General features: G+C 37.3%; 1 protein-coding gene across 4 annotated transcripts in view; it reads right to left on the reverse strand.

Moving 5' to 3' along the window:
- The window catches only part of CCDC7 (coiled-coil domain containing 7), a 291,747-nt gene that overhangs the window by 126,982 nt on the left and 139,949 nt on the right, over positions 1-24,816 (reverse strand). For all 4 annotated transcript variants that reach the window (XR_008912402.1, XR_008912401.1, XM_007504770.3 and 1 more), the window contains exons 4-7: positions 9,113-9,199; positions 7,155-7,175; positions 6,222-6,254; positions 2,415-2,584 (exon numbers count right to left, since the gene is read on the reverse strand). Coding sequence is in view for 2 of the 4 variants with exons in the window: in XM_007504770.3 (XP_007504832.2) it covers positions 2,415-2,584; positions 6,222-6,254; positions 7,155-7,175; positions 9,113-9,199 (311 nt within the window). In the remaining 2 variants the exon portion in view is untranslated. The remainder of the gene's footprint in view (positions 1-2,414; positions 2,585-6,221; positions 6,255-7,154; positions 7,176-9,112; positions 9,200-24,816) is intronic.

Below are 24,816 nucleotides of genomic sequence, written 5' to 3' on the forward strand. Positions count from 1 at the left end.
TTGAGGCATTGTATCATAGTTTCTAGGCCAGGTTACTGGGTAATTCCATTTATAAAAATATGGTTCTTAGGAGAAGAAAATTTGAAAGATAATAAATTCAGTTTCAAAATGTTTAAGAGGATAGCAGGAGGATATTTAGGTAAATATAACCATAAACCTTTGAAAATGAAACCTGTAGAAAGTGGGGATAGGGAACAGGTTTGATATAGATTTAAACATTTAGGATCATCTTCATACAAGTTAAAAGTGAATCTGTGACAGTGCATGAGTAGCAAAAACTACAAAGTGGAGGTAGAGAGTGGAAGAGGGCCAGGATAAATATCTGCATTTAAGGAGTTAGAAGAACTAACCAAGGAGACAAAATTCTGAGGATTTGAAGGAATATTAGAAAGATGTAATGCCACAGCAACTAAAAGAAAAGAAGCTTTTTTAAAAAAGAGGTCAACAGTTTCAAATGATGCAGAGAAGTTTAAAAATTTGTGAGGACCAAAGATCTGGTTATTGGACAGTCATTGATGATCTTTTAGAAAACTGTTTAAATAGACTGGGGTGGGGAGGAGGGGAGATTTCAGGTAGTTAAAGAGCAAATTAAAGCTGGAGAAATTAAGGCATTGAAGGTAGTCTACTCTTTCAAAAAAGTTGTGGTCAAAGCAAAGAGAGGGACAGAATGATGTGGTAGGATCAAACAAATGTTTATTTTAGATGAGCAGAGATTTTTAAATATAGGCCAAAGGGTAAAGAGCAATGGAGAACAAGGGATTGAAATTGCAAAACTGGAAGGATATAATAATTGGTGGAACTAGTTTTTGGAGGAGGCAGAAAACAATGGAATCAAGGATACAAATACAAATAGAGGGATTAACCTCAAAAAGTAGAACACTTTGAAATAGAATAGAAAGAAAACTCATCATGCCAGATAGCATGATGAGTTTCAGTAAAGTAGTATGTTATCAGGAGCCTAATGACAGGCTCATGCCTTCATAGTAAGCAAATGCTCAGTGACACACTGAAAGCTGATTTCTCCTCCTAGTCTCAGTGAAGCAGACTGTAAATGCAGACAAAATTAAAACATAAAGATTTAGAAATATAGCTGGGGATACAGCTGAAAATAAAAGTCATCATTGATACTTCCAAAGCTATACTTTGTTCTGTTCATATCTCTCAGTCTTGTTTAAGGGGATCATTAGAAGACTGAAATGTCATAGTCAAGGAACTGTTATCTGGGCAATATCCTGTCTTTAGTTTCTAAGACCCCTAATTCAAGGATGACTGTCTGTCAGTGAATAGCTAGAATGAGGTGAGTAACTTTTCTGAGTAGTCAGATTGCTAAGAGTGATTTTTTTTGTTGTTGAAACCTTACCCCAATCTATTTAATCTTTTATCTAAGAGTATGGTTCTAAAGCTTCCTTGTCTCCTTTCTCAGTGGATGCCACACAGGGAAGAAAAAGTGGTCATGTCCATAAAGAAGGAATTAGTCTTACAGTTGGATGGGAATCATAAAGAGAGCTGAAAAAGTAGGAGAACAATCTCATCAGGAAATTTAAGAAGCAACTCCATTTTCAAAGCTCTTTTATTTGAGGGGTCTTCTCTGGTCTTCCCACACCACCTCCATCTCCATCTCCATCTCCCAAATAGAAAAAGTCTCTACCTCTTCTAAGCACTCACTGAGCTTATTGCCCTTCTTGTGGTGCTCTATTGTACCATTCTAACTGGTGAGGTGATTATCTATAGTACAATATAGAGAGATGAGAGGGACCTTAGAGATCATCTAACCCAATCCTCTCAGTTTACAAATGAAGAAACAGACATAAAGAGAGAGCTAATAATGACCCATGTTCACACAGCAATTAAGTGGCAGAGCCAGAATTCAAACAAGTATCCTACTTATAGGCTTTATAAAATGCTATCACTGGATCTTATTCTTATTTATATTAGTCAAAGCCTCTTGTATATTATAGACACTCAATAAATACTTAATGAACAAATGAGATGACTAAAACCATGGGAGAGCAGAAGCCCAGTGAACTTCAGTGGTATGAATTTGTGGTGGAACCCAACAGTATAATTTTATGTCTACTTTTCAACAATTCTTATACCCCAGGACCAAAAATGGAAAAAAATTAAGCAATGAGAGTTGGGAGGGACAAGGAAGGTGGGGTTAGGAAGAGGGAAGTGTAGAAAGAGGCAGAGTCAAGTGCTGAAATTCCACATAAAAGTGATGATAGATAGATAGATAGATAGATAGATAGATAGATAGATAGATAGATAGATAGATAAAGACATGGCAAGTTGATCATGTGTTCTAGTTGATCTAACTGACTTGTCAAAGTGTCTATGTCTCTTTCCCAACTTCAACACTAATTGCATCTCTCCTTTTCAAAGTCCTAATGTAATGATATTTACAATTCACTTACTGCATATTTTTTGCAACTGCAGCTCTTCGGGTAGCCATTGGCACTATACTGAGACAATCCCTTAAATGTTCAAGACGTTGCAAATGTTCTATCACTTGGGCAATACTTGAAGATACTGTTATATCTGGCAGAGGAAGTTCCCAGTCTGAAGCATTTTGTTCTTTAACTAACTAAAATAATAAAATTTTAATCAAATACTTTAAAGTTGCTATACCCACAGCTCTCCCCCAACATATTTCATTAACTAAAACAAAAGTATTCTTGGAATACTGTTCTTACCTGTAAAGATAGGTAAATGTTAAATTAATACTTTATAAACTTATAAGCAAATGTACAAGAAGAGCTCCTACTAAGTTTAGAACTAATATTGTTATTAGACAAACATTTTAAAAAGGAAAATAATAATAAAATTGTATTTTGTAAATACAATTATAATTATTATATATTTGTTCCTTTGGAAAACAGCATCAGAATCATATACTATTTCTAATATGAAAAAATAAAAAATTACATATGAAAACTGAATTTCATTCTTTAGTTTCTCTTTTAGATCAATATTTTCCTAATAATATTTGCATAATTAATATAATAGTAACAATTAAATGCATATTAAAGAATTGATAAGTGGTAATAAATTTGTCCAAAATTCTTTTTGATTGCTTCACTCTTTCAACCTGCAGTTGGATTTTATATATATATATATATATAAACACCATTGAGGGTAATCAAATGTCTTGGGTCATGTCAAATCACCCATCATCCATTTGATACTCACTCATTGAATATAGCTAATAGGGGAGCCCTAAAGGGCAAACCCACTGAACATGGTTGGAGAACCCCAGCCCTGATTTGTTGATCATCATTTGCCTGATAGCCTAAGATATAACCTATGCTTTGATGTTTTTCAGAAAAAAGGAGAAAGCTACTCAATTCTCCCAGGAGTCATTTATCTTCTATTACATAGCCAGAAATTGAGGAAAAAGTAGATGAAAATAAATCAGTCACAGTTTGGTGCTGAATACTGCATGCACAGCAATATATTAAATATTATAAGAGACACAAAGATATAGAGCCACAAGGAAGTCATCTGCCCCCAGAACAACAAAAAACACATGACAAACAAATGAAAAAATTAATCATACAAGAAGTAAGTATAAGTTTAAATTTTTTTAATTTCAAGTTTGAAATGCTACCAAAACTTCTTGTTAAAATTGTCATGTAAGAAATCCACATATTCCCCAGAAGCTATTTAAAAAGGTACCAGAAATAATAGCAATCAAAAAGATAAAAGAGAAATGGCAGCAGTGTCTTCCATCAAACCAGAACTAGCCAATCCCTGCATTCACTTCAAGAGAAGATGCAATAGGAGAGGAGACAACACCAACACCCAGCCAAAGATTGGAAGAAAAAAGGAAATGGAGAAGGGCGGAAGCCCATAGACACAATGGGCTACCAGAAGAAGAGGAGGCAAGAACCAAGGATGGAGGGAAAAGGGGTGACCTGATCCCATTCACTCCATCCAGAACGTCTAGCCATAGAATTCAGACTATAAGGGGAAATAGAACCAAGCATTGCCTTCTTACCTCATCCAAGAATAGGGTGGTAGGAAGGGGTAGAGCTGGGCCCTAACACAAAGTCCCAATCCCAAAACTGAAGCTGGAGGTATAGGCAAATACAAGAAAATACCAAACATGATGAGAAATACTGTGGATTAATAGAGTAATCCCACAACAAGGTCAATGAGACTCAGAGAAAGGAATGACTTAGCAAGAAGAATTACAAGAAAGACTGAAAGAAATAAAGAGATTAAAAAATTAAATTCAAACTAAAAAAATGGAAGAATAGATTGAAACAAAAAGTAGAAAATCTCACTCAAATAGTAGATTCACTAAAAGCAGAACACAGTAAATAAAATACAAATTCTATAAGACAATAAGAAATATTTGACTAAAATTTAAAAAAATTTTAAATAGACAACCATTTAAGGTATCTATTATCAAAAACAACTGACCTGGAAAGCAGGTCAAAGAAAAACAGAACAACTTTAAAATTTATATTGTTTATTACATATTTAAAAGGGAAAGCAAAATGTTCATAAAATAGATTCTCAGGTTTATATGTGAACCTTTTTTCTGTACTAAGATATATGTGGAAAGACTAATTTTATAAGGAGTTTGTTAAATTCAGAATAAAAGCAAATATTTTTTAAATAAAGAAAAAGCCATCCTTTCACTCTCTTTTAAATCCTCTGCAATCTGGCTTCTGACCCCATCATTCAGGTGAAACTGCTCTCACCACAATGACCAATAATTTCTTTATCACATAGCCTTTCTCAGTCCTTACCCATCCTGACTTGTCTAGAGCATTTGGCCTGTTCCTGCTGAATACTCTCTGCTTTCTGCCTTGTTTTTTCCATGATACTGCTCTCTCTTGGTTCTCTGCTTAACATTTCTCTGACATGAATGAAACTGTAGTCAAAGCAGATTAAGAAGAAAAAGCCCAGAAGTTGATAGGGAAAAAAAGAAAACACAGACTGTGTCTACCTGTTCCTTCTTGGGTTTCTTTGCTGGACCTTCATCCAAGTTATCCCCAATAATTATAGATGTTGCCCAAGGCTCTGTTCCTGACCCCCTTTCTCTTGTAGCCCTTTGTTCTCTCACTTGATGATCTCATCAACTCCCATAAATTAAATGATCATCTCTAAATATACAATTCCCAGATATATATATATATATACATATATATACATATATATATATATATATATATATATAAGAGAGAGAGAGAGAGAGAGAGAGAGAGAGAGAGAGAGAGAGAGAGAGAGAGTGAGCACTCTATTTTCTCTCCATTAACAGATATCTATTGGACATTTTGAATGGGATGTCCCATAGGTATCTCCCACATCCAAAACAGAACTTATTCTCTTCCCTTCTCTCACTCCAAACCTCTCCCTTTATGATTTTCCCTATTGTTGTTGAGGGCATCCTCCCAGTGACCAAGGTTTACATGTTCAGTATCCTCCAGAGCTCTTTACTCTGACTCAACTCACAATCAGTTACCAATCTTGTCATTTCTACCTTCACAGAATCTCTCACATATGTTCCTTTCTACCTCATGGAGTTGGACACTCATTCTCAAAAGTATCAACAGTCTATTAAGAACATTTAAATTGTCTACTTCAAATAGAACTGTTTGTTATTTCATCTTTAACTTCATGAAATACTCCAGTCTTTTCCCAATTGGGCTACAAGTTCCCAGAAGAAAGTACTATACAAGATCCTATCTGTTTTGTAATAATTTATTTTCTCTGGTACCACAGGAGTTGTGTGTGTGGCAAGGAGGGGGTGGGGAGGAGGAGGGAAGGTGTGGAGTGAGAAAGGAAGGAAATTTTTTTAAATGATTCCCATTTTTTAGAAATTATTCTCCCTATAATATTTAACCATTTTTAAAAAAGCTTTTCATTAATAGATGGGTTCTTCTATGATTCATATGCAATCATAAATAGCATTAAACTCCATTTTACAAATAATTGAGAGGGAAGTATAGTAGAATATTATTCACATAGCTAATTAATATGCATATATGAAAGGAGGAAAACTTACAGTTAATGAATACCTCCAGAATACAAAAGCCACTCAAAACAAAGTTGAAAAAATGTTACTATTTAATAGTAACGTGATCAAAGAGCATTCAAGAAAAGTTAACTATAATAAATTTGGTTAAGGCTTTTCACATATATAGATTTCTTTTTAGTGTTCAAAAGTTAGATCAAATATCATCTAAATCATTTGAAATTATTATATTTACCTCTTCCACATGATAGACTTCTTGTTGAAACCACTTTAAAAGGAAAAAAGAATATTAATTGCCAATTATGTTAAAATTCTGGAAAGAAAATATTAAGATGAGTATATTATGGCATCTTTGCCCATTCATCCAAGTATGTATCCCAGAAAGATTATCGCTTCCCTGATTTTAAACAAATCCCAAGCCTCTCCAAGGGTTCAATGAGCATACAGATACGTAACAAACTTGCAGGGGCAGCAGATAGGGAAGAAATATGGAGGAAAGTTTGATAATACTCTTTCTAGAAAAGAGCCTTACCAAAGACACAACATGGAAATCTTTAGCCCTTCTCCCTAATAAGGAATAGAAACTCTTTTGATGCAGACCCCAGTAATCAAGTTCCTTCTCACCTTGGGAGAATTATTCCAGAAATGAATGAACTAATCCACACTATATCTAGCAGATCTCAGTCTTATCCATCTCGCCAGAAAAACAGGATCTACTCAACAGAAGCATCTTGCCATCTGTCCTACTACATTAACCTTTCACCCCCACCTACCTTACAACTCTCCATCTAGCATTAGGCACAAGTGAGCACTGCCATTACAACTGGCCATGGCAGGAAATAGACTCCATTATGGTTTCACTCACAATCTCTGTGATTCTTCAGAACAAAACTTCTTTCTCTGCCTCCCAATGTTCCTGTACCTACTGAGTCCCTCTATTATAACCTCCTTAATGGCAGGGATAGCATCCTGTTTTAATTTCTGTTCCCACTGCCTGCCTACCACATGCCTGGTACATACAAGATATTTAATCAATACTTGTTTATCCATTCATTGATTCATATATAATCTTATGCTATAGCCTTACCTTTGTGGATTTTTTAAAAGTATAGTTTTATAAGTGTTTTATAAAAGCTTTATAAGTGTCAGCAACAATTCTAGTAATTACCATAAAAAGAGAATCCAATATCTGGAAAACAAAGCATATAATCAATAAATAGTATTACAACATCAAGTTTCAAAATGCAAAATATATTTCTATAGAATTTCTCTACTAGGTGAAAAGCTACCATATGACAATGAGTTTAAATCTAACTTTCAAAATAATAATTATAGTTGTTACAAAGTAATTTTTAAAAATTATTTATAAATATTATCTCATTTAATCCTCATAAATCAGAAAATACAAGTGCTATTATTATCACTATTTTAGAGATGAGGAAACTGAGGCAGTCAGGAATTAAGTGACTTTCTCAGTATCACACAGCCAATAAGAATCAGGCCAGATTTGAACTCCAGGCTTCCATACTCCAGATCCACTGCTCTATCCAATTCAAAGCTAGAATTCACACTCAGGTTTTCTAGGCCAAAATCTAGCACTCTTTCTGTTATTTATCCTCTCTAATACATTCTTCACATAGCTGCCAAAATAATGTTACAAATAATATATGTGTTTAACCAAGTCACTTACCTGCTCAAAACTCTCCGACGTCTACATAAGAAAAAATACAAACTCCTCATTTTAGCATTTATGTTCCTGTGTCATCTGGCTTTAACCTACATTTAATAGACTCTACTTTGTACAAATTGATTTTTTAAAAACTCTTACTTTCTCTCTTAGTGTCAGTTCTAAGACAGAAGAACATCAAGGACTAGACAATTGCTGTTATATGACTTACCCAAGGTTGCACAGCTAGGAAATGTCAGAGGCCAAATTTGAGCCCAGGTCCTCCCAGCTTCAGGTCTGGTGCTCTATCCACTGTGCTGTTCAGCTGCCCCTTGCTCTATGAAAATTGAACTAGCAACTTTTCTGGCGTCTCACTGTACCCTATCCTGCTTCCTTGCATCTTCACTGAACACCATTCCATAGAAACCATTTCAATATGTTTCTTCTTTGAGGCTCAGCTTGTGTACCACCTTGTCCTGATCCCACTAGACAACCCTCATTTTCTACTTTGTGCCCTCCTTGTCTTCAAGCATGTTCTCTTCCTTTCCTCTACCTTTAGACTGGGAATCTCCTTAACTGGAGATCCTGAATCAGTCAGGTAGGTAGTCAGCAATCATTTCTTAAATGCTTGCTGTGATCCAGGCATGGTTTTGTGCCTTGGGATACAAAGGAAGGTAAGAAAGATTCCCTGTCTGGATAGATTTTAGTGGACAGTAATATAAATAACTGAGTAATATAAGATAGAGAGAGAGTAGATAGAATGTAATCTGATAGGCATCAAGTGGATTGAGAGCCAGGCCCAGAGATGGGAGATCATGCATTCGAATCTGCGCTCAGAAACGTCCTAGCTGTGTGATCCTGGGCAAGTCACTTACCTCCCATTGCCTAGCCCTTATCACTCTTCTGCCTTGGAACCAATATACAGTATTGATTCTAAGACAGAAAGGAAGGGTTAAAAAATAAAAGAAAGTATTCTGAAAGAAGAAGCCTGGGGGTAACCAAGAAAGACCTCCTATAGAAGGGAGGACTAGAGATGAGCCTTCAAAGAAGTTGGAGAAACCGAAAGGCAGAGGTGAGGAAACTGAGTAAGTCATAGAAACTGAGTAATCCAGTCATAGAAAAGCATGAAAACAGGAGGAGTAGTATGAATGAGGAACCACAAGTGGGGCAGCATTGATAGCTGGATGGCAGAGTTTCTATAGGTGTTGATGGTAGAAGCCTAGAGGAATAGGCAGAGATCATGTTATGAAGAGCTTTAAATGACAAACAGAAAAGTTTAAATTTGATCTTAGAGGTATTGTCAAGTACTGAACTCCATGGAACAAGGTGATGATATGGTCGGAATTATGCTTAGGAAAGTCATATGAGCAACTAAATGGAAGATGAATCATTGCGTTCTAAAATATACTAAAGACAATTTAAAACATTTTCATTATTTGCAATTTGCAGAGGATAAATACCTGATGTTCTTCTCTAACTGCTTCTTCAAGCTGTTTCGCAAATGCTGAACATAATCGCAAGAACGAAGTCATATCCTCTGCTTCTGTCTGAAAGAAAATTAATGAAGAAATATGGCTTTTATTTCAGGCTCCATATAGAGGCATTTAGGTGGTACAGGAAGCCCTAAGTTCAAATCTGGCCCCAGATACTTCATTGTTCTGTGACCATGAGCAAGCCACTTAACCCCTATTTGCATCAGTTTCATCATCTACAAAATGGGGATAATAGCATTCATCTCTCAGTGTTGTAAGGATCAAATGAGATAGTATTTCTAAATTCCTTAGCAGAATGCCTGACATAGAGTAGGCATTATATAAATGTTAATCATTACTATTACTTACTCTACTCACATTTAGTTATATCATATTATATTTTTTACAATATCATTAAACATAATGTCAAGGATCCACTATTCTCTGGTTTTTGGAGAAAAAACATATGTACTACCCTCTGTCACCACAAATGGTGGTGGGAGGAGGCTGAAGGAGGCTCTAGTCAACCGGTACTTCCCAAATCCCACAACTAACAAACTTCTATTCCTTCTTCCCACATAGCTGTGATTCAAAGTTATGGAGCTAAAAACCCCTTCCACTGCTACCACTTCCTACTTTTGCATCCCTATTTGGTTTAGACTTAGCTCTCCTTCATCTCCTCTTTTGGAAGGTCATAGAAGAGATAAGTGGTAGAATCATAACTCATGAACTCAGATCCTATGACTTTGGATTCAGTCTTCCAAATTCAACGTTGCACTACTATCTTTGTATATATGTATGCATATATATCATATATGTATATTTGTAACATACATATGCAATGCTCACATACATATGTGTATGTCTATATGTCTCTATATAAAAATACACACATAGATATTAACCATGCACACACATTTCCTACCCACAAAATCAACCCTCTGGTTATAGAAACTCTGATCTTCAAGACATCTTGTGACTGAGCTGTCACTAGAATATTTGCCAAGTTAGGAATAAAAAAGTACTGTTTGGGGTCAATGGTTGTAGCTACCGCAACCTTGAGAAAAATGAGGTTTAGAGTCTTCTATACATGAAGCATCAAAATCCAGCAAAAATAGTACTGTGTGAATGACCCAATTACACAAGTAAATTTTAAGTTAGCCAACATTAAACTTAAACAAATACATTCTCATTGTATGAGTGTTTCAGGTACACAATAATGGGACAAATATTATGAAAGCCTATCAGCTCCATCTCATAATTCATCAGTCAACAAACATCTGGTGTCAATGACTTCCTCAAAATCCTACATAACAACTCCATTTTTGTATTTCCAATATCCCCAGTTCTTGAGATCTGTATTGTTTCCCAGGGATGCTCTAAATTCTATATTCTTATCATGATGTGCTTAAAGGTAGTGCTACAGTCATTACTTCAAATTGTTAGAAAAATAGGCAGTACTTTAAGCAACTCCTTTGTAATAGAGTTGTACTGAAAAGACAAAGACGAAAGCAAAATAATCCAATTTCTCAAAAAGCTTATATTCTAATAGGAGAAACTATATATATATATATATATATATATATATATATATATATATATAGAGAGAGAGAGAGAGAGAGAGAGAGAGAGAGAGAGAGAAAGCTATACACAAGGTAGACATAAAGTAGATACAGCATATCTTTGGAGGGAAAGGTACTCACATGAGGAGAGGGAAGAAGATTGGACTCCTGTACACTATGATGCTAAAGCTGAGTCTTAAAGGATTCACAGAGATGAAGAGAAAGGATATTCCAGGCAGAAGGGGCAGATAGTGTAAAAGCCTGGATAGGAGATGGAACATGGATAGGAGAAAGAGCAAAGAAAATAAGACCGAAACAGACATAAGGCAGCTGACAAAATTATAATAGTTAACATTCATAGAGCACAAGGTTTGCAAAATACCTTATATATATTTATATTTGCATATGTGTATATATATATATATGTTATTTCACCTAATTCTTTTTAATGGCCTTTGTGAACTAGGTGCTAATATCCTCATTTTACTGAGGCACAAAAAGTTTCAGTGTCTGATAAAGGATTCAAACTCAGGTCTTCTTGACTCAAAGTTAGCATTCTATCTACTAGGTGACCTAGGAAGGGATTAGCCTGTGAAGAGCTTTAAAAACCAAAAGAGCAGTTTTTTTTAGTTAAAGGGAAGGGACAGTGAATTGGCCTCTCTGGACAATGCTAATGAGGCTTATCTGACATCCAGTGTCCTTTTCTGAACCACCATCCTTGTCACTGTCATCACTGTCCTTTCTACTCCTGTACAAAGAGCTTGGATCATTAAGCTAAAAAAGGTCCTACATTTGCCAACAAATGACCATGAGTTGTCATTTAAATGAACCCCCTAGTGGTAGCATTCTCTACTAGTACCTAGAAGAATATACCATGATACAAAAGAAAAATAGGGCAGAAAGAATGACTCCTATCCCAAAGGGAAGACCATCATTCTTACAGCTGTTGAGAGCAAGTGGTCTGGCTATTGATCTATACCAATAGGACTAGCAATAGCTGTAAATGGGTCAGGAGGTCTCCTGGAGTCCAAAGGTCTAATGGTCACCACTGTATTATGATCACACTCACTTACCCTTGGTAGTCAAGCTCAATGGTATTTATTATGATGCCTCCTGCTCTGGAGCAAGAATTCAGCTGCTCCAAATGACCTGGCAGCAGGCTCACTTTGCAGTTAGAAGTGTACTTACTATATTTCCTAAGAGTTGTATTAGAGGGTTGGTTTGGATGTTATGGAGAAAGAGTTGATGATATATGCTCAGAAGGTAGAAGGAGGGTGAGATGGATACTCCCCTTCAGTCTTCTTCAAATATGTCTCCTCAATAACCCTGCCTTTACTTCCTTCTAATAACTGATCTTATAAACTTTCCCTTGGTGAAAGAGAGAGAAATCAGCTCTCTCCCTCTTCCACTGTAACTATTCCCTTCATTCACAAGGAAAATCAATTTAGGATAAATGACAAATCTTTATTCTAACAATAATGAGCAGGGGTAAAACAGGAATATGTCTGAAGGGTTAAGATCTAGAGGAAAGAGGATAAAGGAAGTCCCTGTCTTTCTAAATCTCCCTTTCCCTCTCTTGAAAGCTGGAGAGACCCAGGTGTGGCAGCCTGGTCTCTGAGAGGTTCGGTTTGTGACCCCTGGTCTTTTTCACAGCAAAGCCAATGTCCACACCCAGGGTGTGACAGGAGCTGTGTGAGATCTTGTTAGGTTGTTTCTTATTCTTTTCAGGTTTCTGCCACACTTCTTAGTATCTTTGGGGGGAAATGGTGATTAAGTTCAATGAGGGATTTTGTATAGCTCAGGATACAGTCTCTGATCAGATCTTTACCTTTGCTGTCTCAAGATAGAGACCAACTGCTTCTCCCCTGGAATCTCTCTTTCCTCCAGATTCTAAGCCTCCTCCAGACTCTAAGCCTTCTCAACCATCCCCTGCTGTGGATGGAAACCTTTGCATTTCTTCCAGTCTCTCTCATTCAAAGTCTCTGGATTATTCCTCTATCACAGAGTGCTGCCCCTTCATTGGAGGCTGGTACATCCAGGACCCTCTTATCAGGGAAGTAGGTATAATAAAATTGTTACTATCAGAATAGAATGGGTCTACTTTGTTGATACTTTTATCCTCAAACTCCATGAATTCTATGTGTAAAAGAGGTAGGGAGGGTTGACATAAACGTTTTAGAGAATTCAGACCCCACATACACACATCTCCTACTCTATGAATTGTGAAGTTTAAATCATTTGATGAAAATTCATTTTCCTGTGTTTTGTGCAGATAGATTTTTTTCTGTATAGCAAAATAACCAAGGATGGCAACCAATAACCACAGTTTAATAGTGTTGGTGCTAATGACTTCCTCTAAATTCTATATAACTATATAACATTTTTGCATTCCCAATATTCCCAATTCTTGAGATCTGTATTGTTTCTCAGGGGTGCTCTAGATTCTGTATTCTTATCATGATGTGCTTAAAGGGAGTACCTCAGTCAGTACTCCAAATTGTTAGAAAACTAGGCAGAGCTTTAAGATTTGTCATACACCTGGATGATGTGACTGAGACCTCTGTCAGAATAGTAGTGGTACTGGATTGCTGTTTTTCTCCTGTGCTTGGTAGTTTCTCCCATTGATGTCTTCCTTAACTTCAAAATCAGCTCCTTAAACACTGGATTACTCAAAGGATGATATCTATACTTTTCCCTCTTACTCATAAACAAACTCTGAATTGCATTCTCATTAGAACAGAGTCCCGATAGCGCTAGACTTCCGGTCAAGATGACAGCTTAGAGGAAGCTAAAGTTCAGATCTCCGGAAAACCCTTCCCAACCGACCTCAAACTATAAGCTCCTAAGGCGCCAAAATTCAAAACGATCAACAGCATAGACCCTGGGAATCCTCCTCCTGGACCTGGACCTGGATCAAAAGGTACGGCCCCCCTCAAAAGCCAGAACCCAAGATCACTCGGACCTAAGGGGTAGGAGCGCAGAGTCCAAGGCTCTGGGAAGCCGCAGCCCCGCCCCCCTCAGAGAGCAGGGTCCTCTGAAACAACAGCAACCCTCAGGCCGGGCAAGACAGCCTCACCAGCTGGATCCTGCTATCCAAGTCTCAGTGAAGGTCACCGTCCTCGGAGCTACGGGAAGCCGTGGCCCCTTCCCCGGCAGAGAGCAGGGTCCTCTGAAACAACAGCAACCCTCAGGGCCGACAAAACAGCCTCACGGGCAGCTATTCTGAAGGCAACTTCTGGAAAGCAACCCGACCCAGTCCAGTCGAGGGGGCACCTTAGCAGCAGGGAAACAGAGAGAGCCGGGGGAGAGTGTGGCCCCCTGGTCCACCCTTCCATTCCAGTTCCAGTGAAAGTCATTGCATTAAAGCATACTCAGTTTAACCCAGGGAAAGCTCATAGAACCAACAATCTGCCCAGGAATAAAGCCTCTGAACACCAGACAGAGATAAGAAAAGCTAATCCTCCCCATTCAGAGATGGCAAACTCCACAGAAGCACAGAAGCCCCAAAATTCCAAGAAAAATAAGAAGACAGGGGCAACTTTGGACACATTCTACAGAGCCAAAATACAAAATACAGAGGAGATAGAAGACGATACACAAGAAAATGCTCTGAAACCTTCCAAAGGAAATGGAAACTCTCCACAAACCCATGAAGAATTTGAATCAGAAATGACCAAAAAGATGGAAGCCTTCTGGGAGGAAAAGTGGGAAATAATGCAAAAGAAATTCACACATGTACAAAACCAGTGTAACAAAACAGAAAAGGAAAACCAGGCTTTAAAGGCCAGAATCAGGCAACTGGAAGACAACGATTGTGTAAAAGAGCAAGAATTAACAAAGCAAAGCCAAAATACCAAGAAATTAGAAGAGAACATAAAATATCTCACCGACAAGGTGACAGATCTGGAAAATAGAGGGAGAAGAAATAATTTAAGAATAATTGAACTTCCAGAAAAGCCAGAAATAAACACCAAACTCGACATCGTGATACAAGATATAATCAAAGAAAATTGCCCAGAGATTCTAGAACAAGGGGGTAATACAGCCACTGACAGAGCTCACAGAACACCTTCTACACTAAACCCCCAAAAGACAACTCCCAGGAATGTAATTGCCAATTCCAAAGCCCTCAAACAAAAGAAAAAATCCTACAGAAAGCCAGAAAAAGACAATTTAGATATAAAGGAATGCCAATCAGGGTCACACAAGACCTTGCAAGTTCTACTCTGAATGATCGTAAGGCATGGAACATGATCTTCTGAAAGGCAAGAGAGCTGGGTCTTCAACCAAGAATCAGCTACCCAGCAAAACTGACTATATACTTCCAAGGAAAAGTATGGGCATTCAACAAAATAGAAGATTTCCAAATTTTTGCAAAGAAAAGACCAGAGCTCTGTGGAAAGTTTGATACCGAAAAACAAAGAGCAAGGAATACCTGAAAAGGTAAATATTAAGGAAAGGGGAAAGGAGAAAAATGTATCTTCTTCTTTTACTCAAACTCTCTTCTATAAGGACTACATTTCTATCAATCTATGTATACTAACATGTGGGGGAAATATAATGTATAAATAGGGGGTAAAGAAAGACCAAATAGAATAATCTTTCTCACACAAAGATTCACATAAGAAGGAGAGGAAGAGAGGGTTTTTTACTTAAACCTTAATCTCAGGGAAATCAACTCTGAGAGGGAAAAACATCCAGATGCATTGGGATCTTGAATTCTATCTTACCCAACAAGGGTAGGGAGAAGGGAAAACCAAGGGGGGGAGGGGGAGAGGGAAAACAAAAAGGGAGGGAAAGAGAGGGGGGAGGTGGAGGGAACAAAAAGGGAGGGATTAAAAAGGGAAACATCAAAGGAGTGGACAAGGGGGACTGATTCAAAGTAAATCATTGGACTAAAAGGTAGAGCCGAAGAAGAAAAGGTTAGAATTAGGGAAGGATATCAAAATGCCAGGGAGTCCACAAATGACAATCATAACTTTGAACGTGAATGGGATGAACTCACCCATAAAACGTAGATGAATAGCAGAATGGATTAGAATCCAAAACCCTACCATATGTTGTCTTCAAGAAACACACATGAGGTGGGTTGATACCCACAAGGTCAGAATTAAAGGATGGAGTAAGACCTTCTGGGCCTCAACTGACAGAAAGAAGGCAGGAGTGGTAATCATGATATCTGATAAAGCCAAAGCAAAAATAGACCTGATCAAAAGGGATAGGGAAGGTAATTATATTTTGTTAAAAGCGACTTTAGACAATGAGGAAATATCATTAATCAACATGTATGCACCAAATAATATAGCACCCAAATTTCTAATGGGGAAACTAGGAGAATTGAAGGAAAAAATAGACAGTAAAACCATATTAGTGGGAGACTTAAACCAACCATTATCAAATTTAGATAAATAAAATCAAAAAATAAATAAGAAAGAGGAAAAAGAAGTGAATGAAATCTTAGAAAAATTAGAATTAATAGACATATGGAGAAAAATAAATAGGGATAAAAAGGTATACACCTTCTTCTCAGCACCACATGGCACATTCACAAAAATTGACCATATATTAGGTCACAGAAACATAGCACACAGATGCAGAAAAGCAGAAATAATGAATGCAGCCTTCTCAGATCACAAGGCAATAAAAATAATGATTAGTAATGGTACATGGAAAACCAAATCTAAAACCAATTGGAAATTAAACAATATGATACTCCAAAATCGTTTAGTTAAAGAAGAAATCATAGAAAAAATTAATAATTTCATCAAGGAAAATGACAATGGCGAGACATCCCTTCAAACCTTTTGGGATGCAGCCAAAGCGGTAATCAGAGGCAAATTCATATCCCTGAATGCTTATATTAACAAACAAGGGAGAGCAGAGATCAATCAATTGGAAATGCAAATAAAAAACTCAAAAGCGATCAAATTAAAACCCCCCAGCAGAAAACCAAACTAGAAATCCTAAAAATTAAGGAAGAAATTAATAAAATCTAAAGTGATAGAACTATTGATTTAATAAATAAGAGAGGAAGCTGGTACTTTGAAAAAACAAACAAAATAGACAAAGTACTGGTCAATCTAATTAAAAAAGGAAGGAAGAAAAGCAAATTAACAGCATTAAAGATGAAAAGGGGGACAGCACTTCTGATGAAGAGGAAATTAAGGCAATCATTAGAAATTACTTTGCCCAATAATATGGCAATAAATACACCAATTTAGGGGATATGGATGAATATATACAAAAATACAAACTGCCTAGACTAACAGAAGAGGAAATAGAATTCTTAAATAATCCCATATCAGAAAATGAAATCCAACAAGCCATCAAAGAACTTCCTAAGAAAAAATCCCCAGGGCCTTATGGATTCACCAGTGAATTCTATCAAACATTCAGAGAACAGTTAATCCCAATACTATACAAACTATTTGACATAATAAGCAAAGAGGGAGTTCTACCAAACTCCTTTTATGACACAAGCATGGTACTGATTCCAAAACCAGGCAGGTCAAAAACAGAGAAAGAAAACTATAGACCAATCTCCCTAATGAATATGGATGCAAAAATTTTAAATAGGATACTAGCAAAAAGACTCCAGCAAGTGATCAGAAGGATCATTCACCATGATCAAGTAGGATTTATACCAGGGATGCAGGGCTGGTTCAATATTAGGAAAACCATCCACATAATTGACCACATCAACAAGCAAACCAGCAAGAACCACATGATTATCTCAATAGACGCAGAAAAAGCCTTTGATAAAATACAACACCCATTCCTATTAAAAACACTAGAAAGCATAGGAATAGAAAGGTCATTCCTAAAATTAATAAACAGTATATATATAAAACCATCAGCTAATATCATCTGCAATGGGGATAAACTAGACACATTCCCAATAAGATCAGGAGTGAAACAAGGATGCCCATTATCACCTCTACTATTTGACATTGTACTAGAAACACTAGCAGTAGCAATTAGAGAAGAAAAAGAAATTGAAGGCATTAAAATAGGCAAGGAGGAGACCAAATTATCTCTCTCTGCAGATGACATGATCGTCTACTTAAAGAATCCTAGAGATTCAACCAAAAAGCTAATTGAAATAATCAACAACTTTAGCAAAGTTGCAGGATACAAAATAAACCCACATAAATCATCAGCTTTTCTATATATCTCCAACACAGCTCAGCAGCAAAAACTAGAAAGAGAAATCCCATTCAAAATCACCTTAGACAAAATAAAATACCTAGGAATCTACCTCCCGAGACAAACACAGGAAATATATGAACACAACTACAAAACACTCGCCACACAACTAAAACTAGACTTGAGAAAATGGAAAAGCATTAACTGCTCATGGATAGGACGAACCAATATAATAAAAATGACCATCCTACCCAAACTTATTTATCTATTTAGTGCCATACCCATTGAAGTACCAAAATACTTCTTCACTGATTTAGAAAAAAACCATAGCAAAGTTCATTTGGAAGAACAAAAGATCAAGGATATCCAGGGAAATCATGAAAAAAAAAAACACATATGATGGGGGCCTCGCAGTCCCTGACCTTAAACTATATTACAAAGCAGCAGTCATCAAAACAATTTGGTACTGGCTAAGAAACAGAAAGGAAGATCAGTGGAATAGACTGGGGGAAAGCGACCTCAGCAAGACAGTATACGATAAACCCAAAGATCCCAGCTTTTGGGACAAAAATCCACTATTCGATAAAAACTGCTGGGAAAATTGGAAGACAGTATGGGAGAGATTAGGAATAGATCAACACCTCATACCCTACACCAAGATAAATTCAAAATGGGTGAGTGACTTAAGCATAAAGAAGATAACCATAAGTAAATTGGGTAAACACAGAATAGTATACATGTCAGACCTTTGGGAGGGGAAAGACTTTAAAACCAAGCAAGACATAGAAAGAATCACAAAATGTAAAATAAATAATTTTGACTACATCAAATTAAAAAGCTTTTGCACAAACAAAACCAATGTAACTAAAATCAGAAGGGAAACAACAAACTGGGAAAAAATCTTCATAGAAACTTCTGACAAAGGTTTAATTACTCAAATTTATAAAGAGCTAAATCAACTGTACAAAAAATCAAGCCATTCTCCAATTGATAAATGGGCAAGGGACATGGATAGGCAGTTCTCAGATAAAGAAATCAAAACTATTAATAAGCACATGAAGAAGTGTTCTAAATCTCTTATAATCAGAGAGATGCAAATCAAAACAACTCTGAGGTATCACCTCACACCTAGCAGATTGGCTAACATAACAGCAAAGGAAAGTAATGAATGCTGGAGGGGATGTGGCAAAGTAGGGACATTAATTCATTTCTGGTGGAGTTGTGAACTAATCCAACCATTCTAGAGGGCAATTTGGAACTATGCCCAAAGGGTGACAAATGAATGTCTACCCTTTGATCCAGCCATAGCACTGCTGGGTCTGTACCCCAAAGAGATAATGGACAAAAAGACTTGTACAAAAATATTCATAGCTGCGCTCTTTGTGGTGGCCAAAAACTGGAAAACGAGGGGATGTCCATCAATTGGGGAATGGCTGAGCAAATTGTGGTATATGTTGGTGATGGAATACTATTGTGCTAAAAGGAATAATAAAGTGGAGGAGTTCCATGGAGACTGGAAAGACCTCCAGGAAGTGATGCAGAGCGAGAGGAGCAGAACCAGGAGAACATTGTACACAGAGACTAATACACTGTGGTATAATCGAACGTAATGGACTTCTCCATTAGTGGCAGTGTAATGTCCCTGAACAATTTGCAGGGATATAGGAGAAAAAAACACCATTCACAAGCAGAGGATAAACTGTGGGAGTAGAAACACCGAGGAAAAGCAACTGCCTGAATATAGCAGTTGAGGGGACATGACAGAGGAGAGACTCTAAATGAACACTCTAATGCAAATATTATCAACATAGCAATGGGTTCAAATCAAGAAAACATGTAATGCCCAGTGGATTTACACGTCAGTTATGGGGGGGGGGAGGAAAAGAAAATGATCTATGTCTTTAATGAATAATGCTTGGAAATTATCAAATAAAATATTTTAAAAAAAGGAACAGAGTCCCTTCAGTACCAATACCAAAGCAGAAGTTCCATCTAGCATCCTCATATTACAAGGAATAGCATTAGAAGATTGATCTTAATGGTTTTTATAGTTTCAAACTGAGGTAAGATCACTGCAAAAGTCAAGGGTGGAAGCTTTAAAATATCTTTGTTTTCATGGAGGACTAGAATTTGGTCTATTTTTCTAGCCACGTCTTTTAATTTGGCTGTAAAAAAAAAACAAACAAGAAAAAAAAACAAGCTATCAACCATTCCTATTCCTGGCTTGTACAATTTTCCTGGTTGCCTCCCCAGTCAACACCTGCTTAAGAAGGTTGGATTTCCCCCTGGATTTGCCATTAGCCAAACCAGGATTTATAGGTGCTAGAAAGTCAAGGTCATTCCTGAACTCACCAACTTAGACACCGCTACCAATTTTACCTAAAACAGTAGATAACTTTTTTTAATGCCACTTCCAGCACAGGTGATATCTTCTTTTATTTCATCATAGTTCAAGAAGTTATCAAGAGAACTGAATCAAATCAGGATAAATCAATACTTTCTAAGATTTGTTTCAAGTATAGTGATGAATCCACATTAATAGCTTGTCACTTTTCCATTTCCTCTCTACCATTTCTTTAGAAGATATTTGTAATTCTCTAAAGAAAGTTTTTCCAGAGAGATTCCTGAAATGAGTGAAATACATTTCAGGTGGGTTTTTCCCACTTCCAATTGTTCTGATTGCTTACTTCGGCTATCTGGATCAGAGGCTTAAAAAAAAAAAAGAAGTTTGTTCTTTGACCCATTGCTGGGATTATATCCAAAGTAGTTTAACTTTATGACAAGAAAATGGCCTGGGTACAAATATATTCATAGCAGCATTATTTGTTAAAATAGAAATTTAGAAAATATATGTTAAAAATTTAGAAAAGGACTTGGGTAACATGGGTGAACTAGCTATAAGGCCTATTTCTTGGAGTACATTTAGAGCTTGGGAGAAGCCAACTGCTGACCACACATTACTGAGGAGTAGGATGTCAGAGTCCCCTAAATGGCTCCTGAAACCAAAAGAGCTGAGAACACAGAGGTTGTTTAAAAGCAAGGACTGAGCTCTGAGTCCTCTCTTTTCCTTTTCATCTGTGAAGCATAGAAACTATTTCAAGATGGTCCCAAGAGTCAGGGGTGCGAGTAGCTGCCTTATTTCCCACCTAGCCTGTCTATGTGTGGCTATGAATGTGTGGTTAATTCTGTGACTTTTGTAATCAAATACATATCCTTTGGTGGATATGTCCAGGACTAATGGCAATCCTTATGAATTCCCAAAGGTCTGACCCTTTTTGAAGGTCTACATGCCAGGTGGTTGCAGTATCCTCAGAGTATAGTGGCTGACAGAATAGAAAGCATCTGAATGAAGAGTGAAGAAGCAGACATAGGTACAGAAAGACTATCACCCCAAATAAGCAGAAGCTACATGGGAAATGACCCTTCATGGTGGCAAGAAACACTGGCTATGGGCTCAGGAAGGATCAGATCCTGAGAGCTTCTCGAAGCACTCTCTCCAGAAGAAAGAAGCCGTAGAGAACTCTCCAAAAGGATAAAGATGTCTGATACTAAAACTTATGAGTTGTCCCTTTACTACCTGTGTGCCTTACTACTCTTATATTCTAAGTAAGAAGTCATACTTCTCATGCTCCTGTTGTGGAAGTTGTGAAAGAATAAACTCCAGACTTTTAGAAGAATGTTTTGTACCAATTGTTCTTACTCTGCCATCTAGTAAATGCCTTTGCTAAAAGTTAATTAAGCCTCCTGGCTGATTGCTAATGGGAGACTTATGAGCTGCAGTAACAAGAGTAGACATCCACAGGTTCACAGACCCAAGTGGGAATGGGAATTGGGGAATAAGTCAGAGACAGTGTCACCTGTAAACCTCAAAATTTCTCAGACTTATGAATGTTAGGGGTTTCCCCCATTGGGGAATCTTCTACTTAATAAAATTCCCTAGCAGATGGTGAGAACTCTACTTGAGTGTGGGGGCTCCTAGCTATGGGAGTTTCCCTGCTCCACCCTACTTAAGACTGCTTTAGGACAGAAAACTGTTTGCTAAACAATGAAAGTACTTTGATCCATGCTTATGGAAGGGACAGGAAGTTCTTTGAGTCATGACTGTTTTAGAATTGATACAATGGGATACTAAGTACCTATAAAGGTGGGGCAACTTGTAGACTACTTAAACCTAAAAGGGTGATAACTTATTCAGAGGTTTTTTCTTAATGAAATTTGTCGACACAGCAGCATTGTTTTCTGACTTACTAAAGAGATTAAAACTACTCAGCTGTGAATTCAAAATGGGCGGTCCTTTAGAAACATCTACAGTGATTGGTAGATATAAGGACTTAGGGGAGGTGACAGAGGAAATTTTGCCCTTAAAAATAAGAGCTTGGATCTCATTCAAGGATCTCGATTTCTGACTCTCATTCTGAAGGAGAGCTCCTTGAGGAGCTCCTCTGAGGGGCTCTGTCCCTCTGGGGTAGGAGCTCTGGAGGCTCTTGAGAGAGGCCCTTTGAAGCAATCTCTGGCTGGAAGACTCTTCAAGGAAGGACACTGGCCTGGTGTCACTAGTATCCTTGTTTAGTCAGACCTTGTGGTGAGTGTTAAAATAAACTGACTGATTTCTCTTTTAAGACTCAGGTCTAGGCCATATTGGCTTGAGGCCCTTCATACTTATTCCTTTCTTACTCTCTCTCTCTCTCTCTTTCTTTGATTACTCATTGTATTGTTAATTAAAATCTCTATAAAACCCAATTGACTTGGGTATTTGAATAATTGGGAATATTTCCCTGGCGACCACCTTATATTTGATTTTAAAACCCAAGACACTGTAGTTAAACATATTTCTGCAGTCAAATTTACTCACCCTCTCTTATATCTATCACAATTTATATCTTCCACTATTTTAATCACTACAGTTTAAGACCTCAACCATTTTAAATCTCGCACACCATACCTGTATTTTATCAGTGTGGGGAGCTTCTAGGGAAGAACTCCCTTCATCCATGCAGGCCAGACACCTACCCTTCTCCAAATCCTATAGTCTTAGGGAGTCATCCTAAGTGATCCAGGTAGGCACTAAGAGAGAGATTAATGGGATTGGCCAGTATGGGTCAGAGGTGGGATCTGAAACTAGATTTTCCTATTTCTGAAGGCAGATCCTTATCTCCCAACAATGCCATGCTGCCTCTCAACAATGTGTGTTGCTTAACCATTTTCAGGAAATATATTTTGTTGAATATGGTTATAAGCAATTTTTTAAGAAGTGTCTGTTGTATTAAAATGTGTCCATTAAATTTTTTAAAGAAAAAAAGTAGTATTCTTTAGTGCTACTTTGGTTAACTGGACTTAAGTCCCTTTGGGCTAGGCCCACATTTTTCATAACTTTTCCCCAATCAGTGTTCACAAAACCCTTTCCTCCAGCACTTATCATGATAATAACTGTTCCCTTTTAGGTTTGCCACTTCTGTCAGACTAATTTTAAATGTCATTTATACACTTAAGTATAAAAAAGACAGTTACCATATTTCTTCCATCTACTGACAAATATTAAGTGCTTAATAAATAATTATTACTTCATGATAGAAGTTCTGCTAAAGAATTTTGGTGTATTTGAAACACAGAAGGCAGTTTGGGATAGTGGATAGAGTATCAGCTTTGGTCAGGTTTACCCCACAAAACTTCTGATTATGTGGTCTTAATTTCCCTGGACCTAAGATTCCTTATTTGTAAAATAAGGGGGTTGGACCAGATAGTCCCTTCCAAACCTAGAAGTATGATCCTATGATCCCCATAAAAGCTATTCCAAACTTCCACTTCCCTAAAAAAAACATCTACACCATCCTCTCTCCATTATCTTTGAGCAATGAACCTTGCTTATGTGTTACTGAAAAAAATAAAGCCTATTTGCCATGAGTTACCTCTTCTCTCCTCCTTTATATGTCCAAGTCCCTTGACATCATCCTTCATTCTCTCCTTACTCCAGTCTTGGATGAATATTGTGGCATTCTTGCCAATGCTAACCCCTAAATATGTACCCTTGTTCCCATCCCAACCTATCTTGTATATGAGATTCCTCAACAATTATTCCCTTTCTCCTAAACTACACATTTTTCCTAAATACCATTTCTTTCCTTGGCCTACAAATATGCTCAAATCTCCTCCAACCTGATGAATGGAAAAACAACTCTCAACGCTATGCCATTCTTCCAAACTATCATCCTGTATCTGTCTTACCTTTCATTACAACCAAACTTCTAGGGAAAGCCATATATGCTCAGTGTTTCAACTTTTCTTTCTTTCACTCATTTCTTAACCCTTTGCAATCTGACTTTCAATTGCATTCCTGAACTGGAACTGTTCTCAAATTACCAATGATCTCTTAATTGTCAAATATGAACTTCTTAGTTCTCATCCTTCTTAACTTCTATTCTGCATTTGACACTGTTGGCAAAATGTTGTGGCAATTGAATGGCATGCCCTTGGAGTTATCTTTGCTTGAGGAAGGCAGGTACTCTCTGTGCTCCAAAGGGTTAAAGGAACCTAGGACTAACCTGGGAAGGGCTCTGACACAGGGTGCACCTTGTATTTAGGGAGAGTTTAATATTTCTCTAGAACAACCTTTGGTGTCAGAGAAAGGGAGAAAAAGGAAAAAGGGAATATGAGAGGGGGGCAGGGAGGGAGAAAGAGAGGGAGGGAAGGGGAGGATGGAAAAGGAGAGAGAGAGAGAGAGAGAGAGAGAGAGAGAGAGAGAGAGAGAGAGAGAGAGAGAGAGATTAACAAAGAAGTTATATTTACTATGTTCCAGTCACTATGCTATATTGAAGATAAAATTTAAGATAGAACACAAAACTTCTAGAGAGTCCTGGCCTGGGCCACAAAGAGGATCAGGTGTCTATCCAGTAATACTCTCTACTCATTAATCTTTGTAGCACTTCATATTTACAGAGCACCTTATGTATAATCATCTCATTTATAGGGATACTTTTGCAATCAAAA

The sequence above is a fragment of the Monodelphis domestica genome, chromosome 5, assembly GCF_027887165.1.
Source record: "Monodelphis domestica isolate mMonDom1 chromosome 5, mMonDom1.pri, whole genome shotgun sequence".
Taxonomy (NCBI): Eukaryota; Metazoa; Chordata; class Mammalia; order Didelphimorphia; family Didelphidae; genus Monodelphis; species Monodelphis domestica.